The sequence below is a fragment of the Cygnus olor genome, chromosome 24 (assembly GCF_009769625.2).
Source record: "Cygnus olor isolate bCygOlo1 chromosome 24, bCygOlo1.pri.v2, whole genome shotgun sequence".
Taxonomy (NCBI): domain Eukaryota; kingdom Metazoa; phylum Chordata; class Aves; order Anseriformes; family Anatidae; genus Cygnus; species Cygnus olor.
Genome location: NC_049192.1, coordinates 2,216,548 through 2,238,189, shown reverse-complemented (window position 1 = coordinate 2,238,189; position 21,642 = coordinate 2,216,548). Strand labels below are relative to the sequence as shown.

The 21,642-nt window shown below is 52.4% G+C and overlaps 1 protein-coding gene across 1 annotated transcript; it reads left to right on the top strand.

The window, feature by feature from the left end:
- The first annotated feature begins 5,021 nt into the window (after positions 1–5,021).
- RASSF5 (Ras association domain family member 5) lies at positions 5,022–21,554 on the top strand. The gene is made up of 5 exons (XM_040536292.1): positions 5,022–5,476; positions 14,798–14,908; positions 16,324–16,621; positions 17,004–17,119; positions 17,825–21,554. The coding sequence occupies exons 1-5, from the start codon at positions 5,357–5,359 to the stop codon at positions 17,975–17,977; spliced, it is 798 nt and encodes a 265-aa protein (XP_040392226.1). The 5' UTR covers positions 5,022–5,356; the 3' UTR covers positions 17,978–21,554.
- Positions 21,555–21,642: the final 88 nt, after the last annotated feature.

The window sequence follows — 21,642 nt, the reverse complement described above, 5'->3', positions numbered from 1 at the left end:
CACGCGGTGCTGCAGAGGCAGCAGGAGGGGCGGGGGGAGCCCAGGCTGCTTTGCAACGAGCTGCTGGCTGCCGTGGGGGCTCCGAGGCCTGTGGGGACGCCGTGCTGCTGGGCTCGTGTCGCGCACATGCTGGGGGAAGCAGGGGCAGGAAGGATCCTGCTCGGCCACGGTGGTGTCGCTGCGTGGGTTTGCTGCACTGCAGCAGCAAGTGCAAGGCGTGCTTTCGGTGCACCCGAGAGCATCCAAAGTCCTGTCTCCTTCTGCTGCGTCAACTCTTTTGCCTTGTTTTGGGGGGATTTTTTATTTTATTTTTCAGGTCAGTGACCGCACTGGAATTTTGGATGGTGTAAAAAGTTGCTTTAATGGCATTTGTAGGGCAGTTAAACATTAAACGGGTTGGAAGGGCTGTTAAAGCAGAAGGAGGCTGGTGGCTGCTCTCAGGGGAGAACGGAGGAGTCTGGCTTTTGGGGGAAAACCCTGGGGGGGGCGGGGGCTAACTGCTTCTGTGTCGGACAGGAGGTGCTGGCCGTGCCCAAGGCAGAGCAAGGTGCGTGCCCCAGGAGGTGATCCCAGGGCTCTCCGTGGAATCCCTGCCTGGAGCTGGTTAATGTCCCGCAGCAGGACGGGGCAGCAGCCAAAGCAAACATGTTGTGCCAACGCCTGGCTGCCCCAGGGCAGCCTGCCGGGGGCTTGTAGGTCACGGCCACCACCTGCGTCCTGGTTTTGGGGCACTCTGATGGTAAATCCACGCCTCGGTCACTGCAACCCCCCTTTGAAATGTTCACAGCTGGTGACCTGACATAGTCTGACTTCTGTCTGATACCAGGGTGGTTTGCCCCTTGATGCTGGAGAATTGAGCATCCTTTTCCTCGTGAAAAGGAAATTAAGCATCCTTTCTCTTGTGGCCAAGCTTTGCTGCTGGTGCTGTGACGTTCCTCAGAAGCTCAGCAGGGGAGGGGCATGAGGCCGTGTGGGTCTGGTGGGGCTCGGGCACATCCTGTGTCTGGTATATTGGTGCTCCAGCAGGTGGGGGAAAGGCAGCAGGACACGAGGCGGGAGCATTGCCCGTGCCAGAGCGTCCTAACGCGAGGTTCCCTGGGGAGAGGGCACAGGAGCGGTCTTTACAGATGGGCTTTGCTGCTGCTTGCCCCCGTCTGCGGCTCGGAGACCCTGCCTTAGGGCTCCCTGGCTCCCCCCCAGCGCGGTGCGGGTGCTCACTGTGTTCTCCTCTCTCTGCAGACTGCAGGTACACGTGCCACCCGCAGTGCCGCAGCCTCATCCAGCTGGACTGCCGCCGGCCCGGCCCCGGCCAGCTCTCACCCGAGAGCACCCTCGTGCCTCCCTGCAGCCAGGTACGCCGGGGTCCCCGTGGTGGTGGTCGCCTCGTGATGCTCAACCCCATCTCTCTAAGACCTGTTTCTTGATCCCGAAGGGTTTGACAGGGGGATGTTTTGTCACAGGCGGGTCAAAACCTGCCCGAATTGGGTCTGATCTGCATGGGGAGGGACAGGATCGGACGCGGGCAGCGCTCCTCGCTTTCGCTCACATAATCCATTGCTGCTAAACTGGCAGCACAGCAGCACGCAGCCACTTCAACAGCTGGCTTTATCTGGTGTCAAAAAAATCTGGAGGAAACACCATTAACAAGGTGGTTTGTTTGTTTTTGGCGCGGGATGCATGTAAATGCTGTGCTGCGCCTGTGCGTGGTGCTGCTGTGAGCTGCTGGGGCTGGAGGGGCTCTCCCTGAGTTATTTGAATAAGGGCGTGAAGCCGTAGCTGTTTGTTTACATCTCCCTCAAATGTCAGTGGGTTTCCCCCAGCGACATTAAAAAAAAAAAAAAGCTTCATTTTTAGAAAAACTAGGAAGAGGTGTTTCTTCTTCAGGGTGATGAGGGCAGCCGGGGTTATTGATGGCTCTGATAATGAACACGGAGCCCACGCTTTGCAGCAGTTTGTCACTGATGTGACCCTGGTGTCATCCCCCCACGTGCCTGGGGAGCAAAAATCCCTCTGATTACAGCTGCAGGCTGTACGTACACCTGCCCTGGGGCCCCGGGTGGGCATTCCCTGTCCCGGGAAAGGCTGCACTGCTGGGGTGCCAGGGGTCTGGTATGAGGGTGAATCACAGCAATAAATCTGTTCTTGTTTGCGCTTTTAAGAAGTGTACCAGGGACCAGCAGTGCCTGCATCCCTTACGCCTTTTGGGCTTGGACACCCTGATGGCTGGGATTTGGGAAGAAAGGTCAATACTCAGGTTTGCACGACCTAGGCCCGTAAGGGGGAGTACACAGGCACGTTCCTGTTGTGCTGCTGTTGGCCAAGTAGTTCGTGCTGCTTGAAAAAGGAAAGGTGAAGGGGAAATAGTGTCAGTATTTCAGAAAGAGACTAATAGGATGCCGTAATACACCAAGGGAAAAAAAGGGGATTGGCTTCTGGAAACACAGGAAACCTCAATTAAGAGGTGGCATAGTTGGAAGTCAGTAAATAGCATTACAAATGTAAGCAAACCAGAAGCATCGGAGAAATAGCTGCTTTAATATCACACAGTTAAGTACTGCTGCCGTGTAATACCAGGCATTAATAATTCAGGCTTTGATCCAGCAAAGTACTTAAGAGAGCGTTACGTTTGGGTCCCCAATTAGTCTCCCTGGGTGAAATCCAGACTCCTGAAGCTGGCGAAAGCTCTGCTGGGCTCAGCACCAGGACTGTGGCCCTTGGTCTGCTCAGAGTTTTGTACCTGGGCGCTGGTTTGTTCTGCAGGTCAGCTCGAGCGCAGACTGACGCTGGACAAAAGGGTCAAAATCAGATTTTATTTTACTTTTTTTAATTGTGGCGACTTCCCAGGCAGTGAGCTGCAGTGGCAAAGCTGAGGCTGCTCGGGGAAGCTTTGCATGGGGCAGCAGTGCCAGCTGTGACCGCTCCACCTGCACAGCCCCTGCAGCACGGCTGCTGCTGTAGCTCATTCTTCTGTTTTCACCCCAAAATGCCCAGGGCTGAGGTTTCAGTGGGGATCCAACCCCTGCACCCTTCATGGGCCCAGCGCTCACTTTCTGCTCGTGCTGTGCACGCTCGATGTAAGCCTCTTGCTCTGCTAAATATAGCCTGGTGAAGCTGTGGAGCTCGGTGCCACTGCAGAAGGATGCACGTTGCTAAGAGGACAGCTTATTTTTTTTGCGGTGTTACAAGTTGCTTTGTAAATATGCCATTTGGATTCTTGCCTTCTGCTTTGAGATGCAGATGTTGCGTCCTGCTGCACGGCTTGTGCTGACATCCCATTTCGTATTGTTGCTGGCTTGGGGGTGCAGAGCTCTCAAAGCCTCGTAGCAATTCAAGTCCTTCAGCTAAGGGGTACGGATGGAAGGGTGTGAAACGCCGTCTGCAGCCTGTCAGGAGGGGAAGAAGTTTTCATGAGTGAATGGATGTGGTTTGTGCAAGGATCTGGGAGCCCTTTCAGAGCAGCTGAAGGGTCCCTGTGAGCTGACGGGGCGAGTGGCAGCCCCTCTGCACAGACATGGTTTGCTGATGGTCCTACTGCAGCTACTCGAGCCGGGAACCTGAGCCAAGGCTCCTGCCTGCCAGCTCCCTGGGCTCGCCGGCGTGGTGTAAAAATAGCTCTTGGTGATGGGAATTGTGCCTTGAAAGGGACGTGAAGGACTCAACAGGAGAGCAGCCCTCTGGGCACAGCAGTGCCTTGCCTGGTGGGCTGCTCCAGGGCCTTCTGCAAGCGTGCGCTGGGGTCTCCTGGGGGCTGCATCCAAACCTCTGGGAGCTTTTCCTGCTGAACCTTTGTACATCCACCTGCCAGAACACCTGGCGATGAGTTCATGGATGGCATGGGAGAGCGCTCTTCCTTCTGGTTTGGAACTTACTATGTTATTAATGTAAACATCTCCCATGATTTTACAGCTCTCCATCATGTCTGTGCTCTCTCCGGTTCCTTCTTTCCTGACCTAGGTTGGCTCCAGGAATGGAAACCTTGTTGTACCTCTGGTCTGTGCTGCCCTTCTCCACACCTCTTGTCATTTTTTATTCATTGGGGTGGGGTGGGCTGGCTGGCCAGGTCTTGCATGAAGTATTTGAAGTGTGTGCCTGGGATGGATTTATTCAGTGGCACAGTACCTTCAGGCCTTGTTCCCTTTTCCTTTCTGAAATAACTATGATGCTGCTTTGGCTGCTGCCGAGCGCTGTTCACAGGGTTTCACCTGGGATTAACCTGACTGTGAGGTCTGCAGAGGGAACTGGATGTGTGTGAGTGCGCTGCGAGGGGGGAGTGCGGGGCTGTGCGCTGGGGTCGGCTGCAGCTTCCTTCGCTCCCGTGCTGGATTGGGCCCTGTTGGAAGGGACTCACACAAACCATAGGAACGGGGTTGCGGAGGAGAAGAAAAATGTGTTCCCTGCCTGTGAATATAGCTCAAGAAGAGCCACAAAGCAGGCTGGAGTCCCCTTGCTCCAGGCCAGGGGAGCAGAGTACGGAGGAGGCAGCCCCGAGCAGGGGCCAGGCTGAGTTTCCGACAGGGAGCAGGGATGCTGCTGGTGTTTGGGGAGCTCTTCCCAAGCCCCTCACTGTGTTTTTATCCCTCTGCAGTGAGGGCTTCCTGCAAATGGGGTTGAGGAGCTGGGTTGCATTTTCCTGGCTGGCAACTGGTCCTGCCCCAGCTGGGGGAGGCTCTGCTGGAATCGCTGCTCCCCAGAACCAGCAGGGAGGCACCCGCTGCCTCCTGCACTGCCCGGGGCTCCCGGCACCCCTGGGGAGGGTTTGGGGCTATGTCCTCGCCAGCCCCCCTTCCCCACCACCTTTTGGGGCCGCACAGCTCCTCGAGCATCCTTCGGGCTCGGTCCAGCCTGGGCTCGTTTCCCAGCAGATGCAGTGTGGCTCCCGGGGATGCGCTAACAGAAGGAGCAAGAAGCCAGCCTGCAACGGCGATGTGGTTTTGGGCAGCAGCCACGCGAGAGGCTTTGGGGGGGACCTGGGGCCGAGCCCAGCACCTCGTCCCTGGGTGCAGGGTGAGAAATCTCGCAAGAGGAAGCGGCAGGGCCGCGCAGCAGGAAGGGGGAGGCGATGCTGCGGGGATGCCCCAGAGGCCGGCCCGCGGGCGCTGAGCGAGCTCAGGGGTGAAGAGCGGGAGCGAGCCGGCAGCGCTGCCCTCCATGCTGCGCGGGGAGGCGGGTGGAGGAGGAGGAGGAGGAGAGGGAAGGGTTACCCGGCGCGGCTGCCTGGTAGCGAAATAGCTGCGGCGGCTCCGGAGGATGAGCAGAAGGAGCCGTTGCAGATGAGCGCCGGCGAGCCCAGGATGTGAGCGCGGCTCGCTGCGGGGCCGCCGGTGGTCGCTTGGCCTCTCGCCTCTGCTCGCCTTCGATGACCATCGGCGGCAGCATGAGCAGCGGGTACTGCAGCTTGGATGAAGACCTCGAGGATTGCTTTTTCACAGCAAAAACCTCTTTCTTCCGGAGCACGCCGTGCAAGGTCCCTGCCAAGGTAACAGCTTGAAAGCTGCTGCGCGGGGCGGGAGGTGGATGTTGGTGGTCGTGCACGTCGGTCTGCAGGTGCTGCCAGAATTCGCTTGCTGTGGGGTCAGGAGCAGCGTGGTCTGGGGGGCTCTACTTGCCTCCTGCGGGCTCGCTGCCTCACTGGGGGGGTTTGCTCTGCTGCAGGATTTCGCAGCCATCTCTTGCATACCAGCTCACCCCCTTCCCAGAGGGTCCACGGAGGAGGAGCCGACACCAAATGGGATTTTTAGCTTTAGGGGGGCAGGCAGCAGCCCTGTGAGCTGGCAGCTGCTGTCCATGGGTCAGTGTCCTGGACAGAAACCCACGATTTGGCCCCACAAAATACCCGCCGTCTGCGCGTATTGTACCTGTCGGGTGGGCAGTGAGATGGGGAAGTTCCAGGACCAAATCTGTCTGCAAACTTGTTAACACGGGGGTGAATCTGGTCCTTTCCTGGGTGTGCGAGTGCGTGTCCCTGCCTTGGAGACGGAGAGGGTGCTTGGCTGGGCAGCGTGTGGCCCCAGGACAAGATTTTTGTAATACCAGTAACGCAGAAAATGCACAAAGCTGCTTCGTGTTTCAGTGTTTGTTTAAAAAGAAACATCCCCGTTGTAAACTTTGCCCTGACCAGAACCGAGCATAAAAGGAGAAGGAGAGAGAAGCCGCTGCGGAAGTGGGGGTTTTGCTCAGGAAAAGCACCCTGAAGGGCTGCAAGATGAGATCTGGTGGGGAGCAGCACCGGGTGGGGGGGTGTCCAGAGGGCTCCGGGAGAGCTCGGGGACACGCAGACCCCCCTAAATCATCAGTGCTGAAATGCTCCTGTCTGGGCTCTGCTATATTTGCCTGGCCGAGGCTGCGAAGTTCCAGCCCTCAGCAGGTGCTGTGGGTTTCGCCTTTCTGCGGCGCGGGGCCAGGGCTGCGACCTGGGCCGTTATCCCTGCAGGGCTGTCGGCCTGGGGCTGGGTTTCAATCAACTGGGAATTTTATTTTTCACTTTGAAGAAATCTTCCCTTGGGTTTAACGTGGGATATTCCGTCTCAGCCACCAGCTCCCTCTCGCTATGATTAACCGACACGTACTGCTGGGTTTTAAATGTCATTTGATGATTCATTTGTGTAGGAGATGTAAAAGATTGTGATGTTGTTATGAGATGGGCTGCACCCAGCGCTGGTTAACGCTGCTCTTATCGAGCTTGGGCACTGCAGCTCCTCCAGCACGACCCTGCCTGGGCTCAGGACATCTCCCTCGAAGGGGTGCTGGGGATCTGTGGTGCCTTCTTGCTGAGCCGCTTGGCTGGATGTGGCTGGTGCGGGCCGCTGGAGAAGATGGAGCCTGCTGGGGCTTTGGTGTTACGGGGAGGAAATGGTTCCTGTGCATGAAAAACACACACAATTTGCTGCTCAAGCAAATGTTGCGCAATGGGGCTGGGTGAGGAGGAGGGTCCCAAGCATTTCTCCAGCTGGGGGTGGAAAGTGTCCTCGGGTCTTGGTAGAGGAAGGTTTTGGGGGTTTGTGGCTTGCTGGGGGTCGGAGGCGCAGGAGCGGGCTCCGAGAGGTCACGCTGGATGCAGGCCCAAGCACAGGTGGACATCTCCCAGGGGTCTTGTATCACTCTGTCCCCTCATTCTTAATTGGCATCTTGCTTTTCTTGAGCAATTTTACCGAATGTGGACCGTTTCCATGGCCGCAGTCAGTGCAGGAAGAGCAGCATCGCATTTCAGCCACCAGGACGGTACCTGCTTGTGGCCACCTGCAGCAGATGTCCTCTGGACCCAAACTTGATTGCCCTGCTGGGTGCCTTTGGGAATTGCGACGTCCGTCCTTAGATGCCTGGGAGTCGTTCCCAAGCCCAGGATGTGCAGTGTGCCTGCAGAGCCCTGCACTGGGCAGGAATTAGCTAAACATGGGTAACTTAGGGGTGCAGGATGGGAAAGACTCAGAAGACTCTGGAGAGGAAATGTTATATGTGGGGCAGGAGGGGGCAGACAGGCCTCCTGCCATTAAACAGGGGAAAAAAATGGAATTTGATCACTATGATTAGAGAAATTATTTTCTTGGTTCAAATAACTGGATTAGTCTGCAAAGCCTCTTTCTAGGAATTTTGTAATTCCTTTTAATTTTCAGAACCACCAGTGCAATCACTCTTCATTAGCAAACAACCATTTTGGATCTCCAAGTGTGACTTCATCCCTGGAGATCTATTGCTTGGCATTTTCCTGCCTCCTCGGCTGAGTGGTTTCAGTGGCTGCTGCCTGAAGCACAATTGCTCAACACTCTGCAAAAGCCCTGCTCAGGTCCTGCATCAACAGCTTACAGAGGGAAAGGGGCAAGTTTGCCCAAGATGAGAAAACACAAGATGGCAAGGATGCCAAATCACTGCTGCTCTAGGACCACTCAAATTTTGGAGGAAAAAAATATAATCTGCAGTAAAGCCTTCTGAAGAGAGACCGATGCGGGGAGGAGAGGTGAAGCTCATCCACGTAATGGAAGCAGCAGCTCTGGCTGCCTGTGCACTGCTGCCAGCAGCCCTCGTGCTGGTGGTGGAGCGGGGCCGTGGGATGAGCAGTGCTTCTTCCCTTCCTTGGTGGCTCTGGGCAGCCCACCCCTCTTGTCCCTCCTGTGTGGGATGATTGCACCAGGCGGACATTAGCTGATGGTGGCAGGAGCATCCCGTTTAACTAAAAGTGTTCAGATCTGAGCGTGCTCTGGCTGTGGATTCCCTCCTGTCCGGGGAGGAAGGGCTGGTCTGGCCCCCGCAAGGCTGCGGTCGGTTCCCGGAGGTCTGCTGAGGCCCAGCGGGTCCCTTGGATCTGCCCTGATGTGGGCTGGGGTCTCCTCAGGCTGGTGTCTGGGGATGCCAGGGGTGCCCCAGCACCACTGAGCCAGGTTCCCCATCAGGCGCTCGCTGGCAAGCAGAGAGGTGGCAGAACAGCGGTTTCTTAACGAAATCTCAATGACAATCAACACACCGAGCCCGTCGCTTGCTTCTAACCTCTGAAACAGAGCAGTGAGCCTTTTCCTCTTCTCTAGAGATGTGCTGCTCCTGCATCTTCTGCCTCTTCCTTTGAACCCCACAGGAAACAGCAGCGTTGTTTGAACTTGGCACAGGCAGTGAAACCTGCGGTCTCTGTCCGCTGCAGGGTGCAGGGGGAGGCACTGGGGGTTGCAGTGACCAGGGTGTGGAGGGGCAGGAGTATTGCAGCTCCCTGCTGAGAGCTCGGGCTGTGTTTTGGGGAGCACAAATTGTTGCAGCACTGATTTAAATGGGGATGGAGCCGTGCCCGAGCACACAGAGGGAAGACTTGGCCTCTCCTGCCTCTAGTTAGGGTGCATGTTGCCAAGAATGTGGGCCAAATCCATCTCCACACTTCTGCTCTTCAATTCATTAACTGATTAGCTGGTGAGGAGAAATTAATGGGGAGCGAGAGGGCAGGGACAGTGCCCACGAGGCTGCTTTGTGGCAGCGAGGGGTGGCAGCAGGAGTGATGCTTTTCAGCTGGAAGTGGAGCATCTCTCTCCCGGCATCCTTGCATACCAGTAACTCAAGGTCACCAAGGCTTCATAGTCGCCTTTCTTGGCTTAGAATCCCTCTTCTGAGAGCACGTCACCACACTCACAATGGCCCGAGGGTTTTTACCTCCTGGCAGCAGTCTGTCACGAGCTCACAGCTCATTAGACAAGCACAGGATTGTGGAGGGGAGCCTGGTGTGGCTGACTTGCCCTTCCCAGGGCGCCTGGCCTGGGCAGCCAATCTCCTGCTGGGCGTCAGCCCCAGCTGAGGCTCCAGCCCTGTCTTATAATAGCTATTATTTCTTACAATTGAGGAATAATGCTAGTTATAGAGGGGGAGCGTGTTTGCAGCAGGCTGTGATGGCAGGAGGAGGATGTGGGCTCATCTCTGCGCTGCTGCGGGTGCCCTGGGCTCGGTCCTGTGCATCCCCTGGGTGCCTGCATCTTGGTGCACCACAGCTGGGTGCGAGGCATTTTGTGGCACTTCATCCCCGGGTGGCCAGCGTGGCTCTGTCCTGGACCCCGCGGGCTCAGCAGCACCCACCGGGGTTGTTACGGAGCGGTTGTTTTGTTCTCAGCTTGTTTCATCCTGTCCCGGTACAACAGGAAATGTGGCAACGGTTGATGGTTACTAGCTTCTGTTTTTCTCCCTCCAGCCAGAATTGCATATTCTGCACCAGAAACTGCAAAACCAGAGGTCTGGGTAGATTCATGAACTAGCAGATCTCAGTGCTCAGTGGAAGGAGCAGCACTCCTTCCAGGCCGTGTCTGTCCCACCGCACGGTCACCGTGTCCCCCAGGGGAGCCCAAGGGGCCCAGGGCAAAGCCTCGCTCCCACCTTGCTGGGCTGGAGCCCAGGCAGCTCACAGCCATGACCGCCCTCCCCGGGGACTGCTGCAGCCTTTGCCTCGGGTGTGCAGGAGCAGGGCGAGCTGGCAGGGCTGTTGTAGGGTCGCTCCTGTGCTGTCAGTGGGGTGAAGCACGAAGACTTCTTTTTTTTTCCAGCACCGTGCTGTTTTGTTGCAGCGTTCCTCCAGCTGACTTTCATAACGTGCTGCAGCCTTCCTTCTAAAATCACAGCAGTTGCAAAAGAATCGGCCTAGCTGCTTTTCAAGCCCGCTTAAATGCTAATACAGTGGAAGTGGTAGCTTCTGGGTTGGTTTCTACAGCTGAGGTGTAAGGGGACGAGGGGCTCAGGAGTCCCGTGCCATTCCTCAGGGACATCTCTGAGCTGTGGCCCAGCAGGGCAGCGCTGCACGGGGCCGGTGGCTCTGCGCAACTGGAGCCATGCTGCAGTGGGAATGGTTAAACCCCCGGCACTGGGAGCTTACCAAGAGCAAATTTAATTCTGTACCAGCTGTGCGATGACTTAAAACGTGAGTGACCCTAAGAGAACGCAACGTAGCCATTAGAACCTCTTTCTTTTTCAATTACAATTGTGCGTGGAAGGAGAAAGACCACCCCGTGGCACGCTAATCCTGTAAAGCCTTGGAGTTGTGACAGCTGAGGACTGGAATCTGCTTTCCTGGAGGTGATCCTCCCTTTGGGGCCAGCCTGTCCAGGGCAGGTCGGGCTGGGCAGGGAGGCTGGGTACGTCTGGTCTTGGCTGCAGCCCCCAGAGCAGAGGGTGCTGCTCTCAGCGCTCTCGCGTGTGGCTGGCCCCGAGGTCTGGGAACACTTTGACGTACGCCTGCATTGGTCAAAACCCATAGATGTGGTGTGTGACTTACGGGCGGTGTTACTGTCTGAGTGTGCTTTCTTGGACTCTGGTTTTGTATGGGAGGGAAGCCGGAGGACGTGCTGCAGGTCTGGCTTTGGGGTTGTTGGTGAGACCTGCAGGGTGGATGTGACGTGATGCTCGAACGGAGCCACCATCACCGTGGTCCTGAGCCAGGCTTCCTGCTCCCTGTTCTGCGAGTGATGTGGTTTGTCTCAAACACAAGCAAATAGAAGAGAAATTAACTGGGGCTTGGGTGTTCTCATGCCTCTCTCTGAAGCGCTGCAGGAGGTTGGCTCCTCATCAGTTTCTCGATGGGTGCAGGGCACAAAGATGCCTTTCCCTGGAGCACAAAGCAGTTGGTGCCCACCTTGAGCTTGCTGTGAGCCCAGGGGAGCAGCCGTGGTCCTGGCTGTGCCCTCCATGGAACTGCTGGCATCCACGTGCGCCTTGTGAGAGCTCATAATTGCTGGCACGTCTTAATTTCCTCCACTGGAAACATCACGTCAGGGGAGGGACTGGCCCTAATGGAGAGGAGCAGATTGCAGTGACAGAGGCAGACTCCGCTGATCCGTTTGCTTTTGCTGTGCACGTCTGGAGGGATGCTGGTCTGCACCGGGTTATGTTCGTGCCACGGGTGAAGTGCAGCACGCATGTGCTCTGCATGCAGCGTGGCCGCAGCTGTGCCGGAGCAGTTTCAAGGCTGTTTGCAGACGGAAGGATCCTGTCCTGGGCTCTCCTGGCACGGGGCTGGCTCGCTGCGTGCTCAGGGCTTCCGAGTGCACATCTCCTGTTAATTGGAAAGGAAGCTTTTTTGTTATTTTATTTTTTTCCATAATGCCACTTCGGATAGTCTCTACCCTTTACTCTTTTTTAATAGACTCCCACGTCAGCAAAACACCTGTGTGCAACTATTTATTTATAGTCAATAGATTACAGTGAAGCCTGAGTCTTTTGATAAATTGGAGAGTTGAAATTGCCTTTATGATGAATGGGTATCGATGTGCAATTCTTAACTACTGCAGCAAAGCTCTGCTTTTGTCTCTTCTAGGCAGTGAACAAGAAGGAGAGCGTACGACAACGTTAGTGTTCTTGCACTGGGTTACTGCCACAGACCTGTGAGATCTGTGTTTTGAGGTTTCTTGTTTGCCAACCTCAAGCAGAAATTGTGAAATCTGCCTTGGAGAATTGCTTGAATGACTTCGGGGCTCTCCAAGTCCCGAGGCTGGAGCCATCTTGCCAGATTGCAACCAGAAATTTCATTTGTCCTGGGCTCGATTCTCCTCCTGAAAGAAATACCACGGCTAGCCCGGGGCGATGCTGGCTTACGTGCAGTGTGCTTGTGTGGCAGGCTGCAGCCCTGTGGTCGCTGCCTCCCTCCGTGTCCGCGTCTGGGAGGAAAAGCCCCAAATCCCGGGAAGTGGGGCTGCCAGGGAGGAACAGGGCTCTGCTCCCAAATTGCTTTTTTCCCCCCTCTTTTTTTTTTCCCCTTGGAGGTTACAGTCCTTGTTTTGAGCCTTTCCAGCCTCGCTAGCATGTCCCTTCACGCTTTCTGCTCTCCGTTAACGTTAACTTCTGAGGAAGCCCACACAAAATATGGGATTGCTGCTCGCGGTTCCAGGCTGCATGGGCTGAGATGTATTCATAGCCTGTCTCTGGGGAAGGCGGTGTTTTATGGAGAGGCAGCAGAGCTTTGCGGTGTGAAATACGGCCCCTGAGCGTGTTCCAAGACACACGCAGGCTTGTTCGCAGCCGGTGCGGACCTGGGATGCTAAGGGCTGTGCTTGCAGGGACCTCGAGCAGTGGGGACACCCAACCTGGTGCGGATCCTGAGGCAGGAGCTCTGTGACCGCTCTGCGGTGGGCTCAGTCCTGCCCTTGCAGCAGGTTATTTCCCCCAGGGAGACCCGCGGGCGTCTCTGGGCTTCCCTGTGCGGCTGGGGAACTCCTGGCTTCGTTTAGCTCCATGAGTTTCATTTTGTCTAATAGATTTTTCTTAGCCCACTTGTGGATCTGAGTTCACTCCAGGGTCACGCGAGTCCTGGCTTCCATCTTTGTGTCGCGGTAGCCCTGAGCTCTGCAGCAGGCTGCTCCGGGTTTATTTTGAAGGTGAACTTTTATCCAAAGGGTCTGCTTTGGGCTTGTAGTCACAGTACCTGGGGGTGGGATGCAGGTAGGTGACCGCAGAAACCCCGTGTGCCGGGGATGTTACCGCAGCTCCATCGCTTCAGCCTTGTGCCCTGGGTTTCCGTCCCCTTCTTGCCCCTGGTTTGTGGTGCAGGCACAGCACCAGCAGCTGGATATGGCCCTGGAGCCTCAGAAGACCCCGCAGCTTGGGGTGGGAGCAGGCAAAGGCCCTGCCTGGATGTGCGGCCGCCTCCTTGCCGGCCTCCTGGTGGGATTTCGGGACAGTCATCAGCTCTTGTGCTCCCTCAGCAGAGCCAGGCACGCACAGGCACTGTCTCACCCAGCTCCACGTGTGGGATTTTGTCCTGACATTTCATTTTCAGGGGGCTCGTGGGCCTTTACAGCTGGTGCTGCGGTGCTTCGGCATATGGAAGGTGGGAGCAGCGCTCGGGCTCTCGCTGGAGGCTGCTACAAACGCTGTCGCTGCGGGAAGCCACCTGCAGCCGTGCTCCCAGCACCTCAGGAGCCCCCCAGCTCTGCGGCAGAGCCTGAGGGGCCCTGGGCACCCACGGGGCTGTCAGAACCAGGCTCTCTCGTGGCAGCTTCTCCAAACCCATCCGCGATCCTTCTGCTTAAATGCTCCAAACGCTGGGCTGCATCTCGGGGGCTGAGAGCTGCCTCTCCATGGCAGGGCTGTGTTATTCTGTTACTCTTGGTGACATTTCACGCACAACCTGCAGGCTATCCCCACCAACGCACCAAATCTGTCACTTTGCTTCCTAAAGGAGACTCCCCAAACCCTTGGTGAGCAGCAGTCGTCATCCTGCAGGCGAGCCCACACACGGGCAGACGCTGAACGGCTTCTGACACGGGCTGGGCTGTGGTGATTGGGTTCGTGGTGGGCAATTTATTAGTCATGCTGCTGGCTTGCTGCTGAAGTGAATTTTATTTATTTATTTATTTATTTTTGCTTTGAGCTGTAATTTCCAAAGCTTTGGACAATAGCAGCACATCGCTTGGAGGAGTAATCCAGCAAAGATTTAACTTCAGGTTCTGCCTGGGTGAGCCTGCTGAAAGCTCGTTCCTGGAACACTGCAGGCTGCTACGGGGCTGCCCGGCTCGGGTCGGCAGCGCGGGGGAATGCTATAAATAGGATGTGATTTTCAGCTGCATCGCAAGAAGCAAAGAAATGCTCGGCAGGTGCGGGTGGCTTTTTTTGAAAGCTGCTTTTAGGAGCTGAATTCTTCACCCTGCTGCGCCCTGCTTTGTACTGGGATGTCATTACTGCCCCGTGCCTCCATTTCCCCCTCTGTATAGCAGCAGCAGTAAGGCTTCCCCCCAGGAGATGGGGAACCATGGTTATTACTTCCAAAACATTTATTCATCTTTCTGCAGCTCAGTGTGGGGGAGCACAGAGCTGCCTGGGACAGTGTCTATCAGTCAGATCCAGCTTTTACCAGTCTGTAACTCCTGGTCAGGGCTGGGCTCTTCAGAGAGCAGGGATGTGATGTTCTGTGCTGCTGCAGCTCTGCAGGAGCTGTGTGCTGGTCTGGGCTCACCAGGAGCTCTGTGCTTCTGCTACAAACACTGCCTGACCCTGATTCTAATCCCTTACAAGACCAGTCTTTCATGCTTTGGCACTATAAGAGAAATTAGTAGCGAGGCTCTCTACCAGCAAAGCCTCTGCAGGTCTATAGAAATGGCTACTGTTAGATAGACAGACGCAGCTGGTGGGTGCTCCTGTAGAGGAGTGGTTTGTGGCAGGGATGTTTGCATCCCTGTATCACATTCACCCTCTTGGCCATAGGGACCATCTCCACCTGTGCCATCGCTGCTCGCATGAGCTCGGGAACTGTGTGGCATCTTTGTTCGTGCATTTCCCAAGCAAGAGAGGAGCCGAACAGATGCGGCGTTATCCCATATACCAACCAGCTAAAGCCAGTCTCCTCTCCTTTCAGAATGTAACGAAAACAGTAGAAGAAAAACCTGAGCCTCCAACCGTCGAGGAGATCAAGAAGAAAATTGAAAAATACAATGCAAAAGTTACAAACTGCTTGTTGATGAAGCTGGTACGTATTGCTCTCTGTTTGGGCTGCATGCAGAAAGACCGGTGCTGATTTCTCAGGGCTCTGGCAGTCTCCAAGGCCAGAGGGCTTGTGGCTGTAGAGCTGTTCATGTCTTCCTCACCTGACCTGTGTTTTCTCCTGCTTTGTGCTGCTTGGGTTGCTTTTTTTTTTTTTTGACTGTCCTGTCCTGTCTCAGCTGGGGAAATTCACCCAGTAATCTCTGGCCAACATGTGCTGCCGTTGACTTGCTGCGAATAGAGGAGGGCGGGGATGAGTCATGGTAAAACTCCGGCTGCAGTTCAGCAGCTGTCGCAAAGTGAATTTAGAAGCACGCAGCCTTCCTAGAAACAGATTTTCTGATCTGCCACCGCCATGCTTCTTTAAGCAGAGATCTAAGAACCACAGTAGTTGCATTGTATTTTGAAGCTTTGATTGCGAGCTTGTTTATCACCACCTGTAAGTAAAGCCTGGATGAGATGTAGCGAGGAGGAAAGGAGGCGGTCTGGTTTACAGACTGGAGTACCACCAAGGCACAAGCTTCAGATGATCTTACAGTGTTGGGGGGGAAAGCTTCATAAAGCACAAAATAAATTCTAGAATTTCTAAGAACATCAGCTACATAACTTCCTGATGCTTGCTAACATCTGAAAATAAAAGTCTATTTAAAATAGTAAATCTTAGAACAGTTTTCTTTGTGAAAGCTGCACAGTAAGCTCTGCTGGAATGTCTCGCCTGGTGATTTTGTACCCCTCGTAATTTACAGGAGTAATTTGGGACCCAAATGCTTACTCTTGAGGTACTTTTCTTGAAGCTTGGTACAAGTGCAGTTCTGGGACTCGATGCATGCCGGCAGCCCCTTTGGTGGGAGCACAGGCTCCCGGCTCCTGGCATGGATCACTCGGTTTTGTACTGCCCAGCACTGCAAAGTGACAGCAGATAGACAGGCAGGGAGGGAACTTGTGAGATCCAATCAAACGTGAGGAGGTAGAGCCCTTCCCAGAGGTTTCAAATCCTCCTTGAAGTGCAACTGCAAGTGACATATAAAGGTTTCCATTACTAACTTGTAGCACTGTTGATTTTAAATACGAGAAGATAGCTCAAACATGGGAGGAGATGAGTCACTGTGGAGTGGAAGGAACAGGAGGAAGTTGGTGGTGACTAACCCTAAATTGCTAGTTACTTTTTACATGATTGCTAAAAAACCCTCAAACCCATCGGAGTGCTGAGCAGCAGAAAGCCCAGCAGTCGCCCTGCGGGCTGAAGCTCAGTAGAGCAGAAAGCACCTCAGTGTGGTGGTGGGGAAGGAGGAGGTGAGCTTGGCCTGGCCTGCAAGGCCCTGTGGTACCTCATGGCTGCCCGTCAGGTACCTCACGGCCGTCAGTCAGTCAAGTACCTCATGGCCATGTCCTTTGCTTCAGAATGATGACGGGACGTACACCGGCTTCATCAAAGTGCACTTGAAGCTACGCCGCCCTGTGACGGTGCCGGCAGGGATCCGGCCGCAGTCCATTTACGATGCCCTCAAGGAGGTGAATCTGGCGGACATGACGGACAAGAGGACGTCCTTCTACCTGCCGCTGGATGCCATCAAGCAGCTCCACATCAGCAGCACCACCACGGTGAGCGAGGTGATCCAGGGGCTCCTGAAGAAATTCATGGTGGTGGATAATCCCCAGAAGTTTGCACTTTTCAAGGAGATGCGGAAGGATGGGCAAGGTGAGTTTGCACCCTCGGAACTGCCAGCTTTCCGAGGGCTGATCAGTTTTGCTTGCTATGTTGTGATACAGAAACCTGATCAAAGCATCCCTCCAGGGCTCAGTGGTGTGGCAGGCAGGCAGTGTCTGCGTTTCAGATGGATAAATGGCCTGACCTCCTTGAGAGGTGATGCTGCTAAAGTTAACGGGGAATTACTAATTGTCAGAAATGGGCTGAAGTCGTGTAAGACCTAACAGATTGTCATAGATCTCTGATGGATGCTCAGCTGCTTCTGCTGTGGTCCTGAGCAGCATGAACCACTTCTCTAGTCCAAATTAACCTGCTGAGCTCTCCCCTGCCCTGGCACCCAAAGGCTCATGGTGGATGTCTGCTCCTGTTGCAGTTCTCTTCCAGAAGCTCCCTCTCACCGAGTACCCCTTGTACCTCCGGCTGCTGGCTGGCCCTGACACAGACGTGCTCAGCTTTGTGCTGAAGGAAAACGAAACAGGGGAAGTTGAGGTACGTCCGTGACTCTTTCCCTTGGTTTTTACGTGAGCGTTTAACAGTGGGCAGTGGGACAGACCCCAGACATTTACAGCAGTCAGTGCAGGCTGAAGCGGTGGCACATGGTTGCTTCTCTCCCTCTAATGCTGTTGGTTTTACCACCTAAAATGCTGAGTTTGATACCAGCTGCTCTCCAAAGTTAAGTTATCAGCTGAATGGACTTGCTTTAAAATATATATATATCTTTGGGTCATTTATTGCTCCTAAATTTTGATCTTAAAAAACAACCTAGAGCTGTGAAAATCCTGAGGCCACTTCTGATGGCCAAACCATGCTCTATTTACAGAACCACACAGTGCTGTCCCAGAGTTAACCCTCAATAATTAGATTAGCTAAATACTGTGATTAGTAATCCACTAATTTAAATAGAAGCCCGGGCCACTCGGGTAATACATTTGGCTTTAGGCTGCAGTAATGCTCCCTGCCATGATGAGCACAGACATCAGTGGCCGCAGCATCCTGTGGGACCCCCCCCTGCCTGCAGGGCTGGTCTGCAGCTGGTGAAGGCGCTGCAGCAATGCTGGCTGCTGAGGAGCCACAAAGCAGTGTTTATTACGGGATCTCAGTTATCAGCTGAGAACTTTGTTGCAGGAAAAGCTACAAAAGTAAGAAGATAAATCACGTGTGCTCGCTTTCTCTCTGGTTTTGCTTATTCTGCAGTGGGATGCGTTCTCTATCCCAGAGCTACAGAACTTCTTAATGATACTGGACAAAGAAGAAAAGGACAAAATCCAGCAAGTGCAAAGGAAGTATGAGAAGTTTAAACAAAGACTGCAACAGACCTTGAAAGAAGCCGGAGGCAAGCCTGGCTAACTTCTCAGGGGGCACTGGGAATCAGACTAAGCTAGATGTTATTTTTAAAATGAAAAGACACTTCTCAGGACACCTTCTAGTGGTCACTTTCCCCATTCATCCTTCCATTAAGGACTGGCACACAGCACTCATAAAATGAACATACTGTATTTTCTTCTTCTGAAACCTCTTATCACAGGACCAGAGCCAGTCAAAGAACGGGAAGCCTGTTTCAGAGCTGTGGCCATCAACAAACCAAGCACAGCTGCTGGTTCGCTTTTCAGTTGTACCATCAGATGAAGAAGCTTCGTGGAAAATGCTGAATGTTAAACCCAACAGGAACATCTACTGGCTAATTGTTCTAAGCAGGGTAAAACTTGCTGTTCATGCTCCTCCCAGCAACTTGCTTGTTCTTGTTCTGAGGTGCTGCAGCTGCATTGTGTGTGCCCATGTGGCTGAGTTCTCATTTCTTAAGTAGAGCGCAGGAAGCAGCAGATAAAGTGGAGGAGGTTGTTGCACCAAATCACGTGGGTGTTGCAGCTCTAACCCCTGCCAGACAGACTTGTTGAGGGCTCAGCTAGCCAGTGAAATGTGAAGTCGTGACACCATGGCAGCTGCAACACCCCAACAGTCTTTTAGTAAGTATTACTGAAACTTAGTGATATTAATTCCAGGAAAAGTCATCCATTTCGATTCTAATTAACTTCATTTTGCAAACAGACTTGAATTAAAGTAAATATCCCTGATGCTTAGTTAAGTTAGCCTGTATTTTACCGGTTTCCTACTCTGTAGGAATCGGGACCTATGTTTTAAAAAAGTGTTTGAAAAGTGTGAAGATGGGGGCATGGGATGACAGTTCTGTATAGAACATTTAGCAATACATATCCAACAGACTAGTCCAGGGAAGCTCAGGAACTTTCACAAATCAAACCCCTTCTGAGCTATGAACAGGTCTGACACCAAGGGAGAGGAGCTCCAACCGAGGCCAGTGTGTGGAGGTGGTACCACAAGCACAGGCTGCCTGTGCAAGAAATCCTTAGCACCAGGAAGAGTAAGGGAACTATTAACCTCAGCTGCTTTCCTCCCACCACCCTCTTGTACCGTGCTTCCTCTTGCTAAACCCTCTTTGCGCTGCTCCCACCTCTCCAGTCTGTAACATGCCATGCTCTCCCTCCCTGGGCCACTGTGTGCTCATCTTCCCTCCCTCCCTGCTCACAATCGGTGCTCTTTCTGCACGTACAGGAAGGTTACCAGGTTTTGCTCTGTACTTGGAGCTAGGAGGAAGTCTCTCCCCTTTGCTCAGTGCTCCCAGTGTCTCCAATGCTTGTGCACTTCTTGGTCCTTCATAAAATCCTTTAGCTGGAGCTGGAGTGTCAGCTACTGCTGTAACTCTAACCAGAGATCCTGATCACTGAAGTACAAGGTACAGGGATGCCAATCCGAGAGATGATTTTCCCCATGTTTACTTTCAGTGCTTTGCTCTGAGCACATTGCACACAGCCAGGTTCAGTCTTCCCTCTGTTTACACAGGACACAGCAACAAAGTGTAAAAAGAGACAAGACCATTAAAAGGAGCTGGAGCATGTGAAATGTTTCATACTGACTTGATGAACCAAGTGTCCCTTTGAGCTCCCTGTTGCAATCCCACCTGCATGAAGTGGGAAGGGAGGGAACAGGTTATTAGGTAACAGTTGTGATGGAGAAAACTTGGAAGAGTCTAAAATTTACCTCAGTGCCTTTTTTTTCCTTAAGTGTGAAAACTTTACATTTGGGCTAAGGAAGATTTGGAAGGGGCTTTTGTCAAGACGCCTTGTCAGTGCTCCCCCCAGTTACCTGAAGTACTGTTGTAATGAGGCTGCTTTTGTCCATAGGGAGAAGAGGAACGGTTGTGTTTCTTTCTGAAAGGTGACTGTTTGGCTTTTTTTTTTCCAGGTTTATACTTGAGTATGTTTGTTTATAAATGGTAAGAGAGCATAACTGCATCACGTAAAGCCTCTCAGTTTGTATAAATGCCACTTTGTGCAAGCTTAGTTCCAGATTATATCTTAGTCAGTAGTGTAAAAGGGTTTGCAAACAGGGCTCCAGCCTCTGGCATGCAGTGCAGGAAGGGCCTCCCAGCTGTACTGTATTCTCTACCCAGATGACCTTTAACAATATGGCAGCAGCCCAAATAGAGCAGCACTTTTCCAGCTCTAGGGCTGTCTGCCCGTTTATAAGACTACTTACTACTTTGCTATGTACTTGTGAAGTATTTAAATAACATTTATCTAGTGCGTTGAGTCTTAAAAGCACTGTATAAATACTTCTGTTCAGTCAAGAGCAAGAACACTGCAGAAACCGCCATTGGTTCTGAGAAGCAAGATCCAGATGCTTGTTTTTAACTCCCTTATCTTTCTGGCTAAAAGTTGCAAAGACCTTTTTCCTTTTTTTTTCTTTCTTGTTGCTGTTGTTTTCTATTAGAGTTTTGGTGACTATCTCCCTTTCCATTCCTGGAACCCAGCATGTCTTTGAAATTTTGTAGAAGGCATGGCTTCTTATGCAATTACCGTGAATGCTGCTGAAAACCTCCTGCAAAGGGGAGGGCTGTTTCTTTTGTTTTTTAAAGATATGGGGCATTTGAAATGGTAGGTACTGAAACTCAAAGTCAACAGTCAGTTGAGCTGTGTCTAGGACAGGCATATCGGGCCCCTTCCTTAAAACGCAAAATACTGTTGGCAGTGCCTTTGGTTAGTATATTGTGTTGCCTAGTTCATGTGAATTTATTTTTCATGTCTATTGTAAAACATGTAAAATAATGTGTATAGAATGGAATAGTAAAGCTTCTATGGCAAAGTGAAATGCATTTTTTGCAATGCTGTAATTTATTTTTATTACTCCCTAGTAATTCTATGGCATTTTTAAAAAATGTCCCACTTCCAGCTTTTTTGAAGGTTCTGAAACTACTTATTCATATGCAGATGGTGTAAAAGACAATGACAATAAAACTGTCAATAATTAAAAAAAGTAATCTCTAACTTATTTTTCTGGCGCCTTCCTATGGTACTTCCTTTACTAAGTCTAAAGGGAAAATACAGGACTCCTTCCTAGAAGTGAATTTAAATGTCTTAATCCTACTGTAAAGTGTTTAAAGTCTAAGCTTCAGCTAAAGCAGTACGGAACATCTATTCCTGTGAAACCAAAGTGTTCTATTAATTGTCTTAGTATTTTAGTTGGCTTTGAGAGAACTATTACCTGTGATAAACTACTGTTAATGTCATACATAAAAATGTATTTACATGTGAAAATAATATAAACCATAAAAATCCAGCAAATAGAGTTCATTCTCCATGCTGAAATGCCTGGTGTTAATACCTGGAAGTGTTTTAAAGGATAAAATCTAAAAACAAATAGCTTTTACATCCAATATAGACAGCCTGTGGCACACTGTCCTGGAACATTCCAAGGTGCTGTGTTGGAACATACTTTGCTAGTATTTTGACTGAAGTTCTATTACTGTGCTTTTTGTTAAAAGATGCAAAGCAAGAATGTTGGACTAACCAGAAAAATGGTGCACCCCTACAAGCTTCTAGAAAATATATGGGAAAGGATAACTCGTGTATTTTTTTTATTATTTTATTATTTTTATGAAAAATGAGCAGATATAATGAATATTATTATTTGGGAGAGTCCTAGACCTTGTAAAAATC

Bases quoted from the DNA above. Each gene is read 5' to 3' on its own strand.
- RASSF5 (XM_040536292.1), top strand. From the start codon at position 5,357: ATGACCATCGGCGGCAGCATGAGCAGCGGGTACTGCAGCTTGGATGAA. The intron at 5,477-14,797 runs GTAACAGCTTGA...CTCTCCTTTCAG, and splicing joins CGTGCAAGGTCCCTGCCAAG to AATGTAACGAAAACAGTAGA. The intron at 16,622-17,003 runs GTGAGTTTGCAC...CTCCTGTTGCAG, and splicing joins GATGCGGAAGGATGGGCAAG to TTCTCTTCCAGAAGCTCCCT.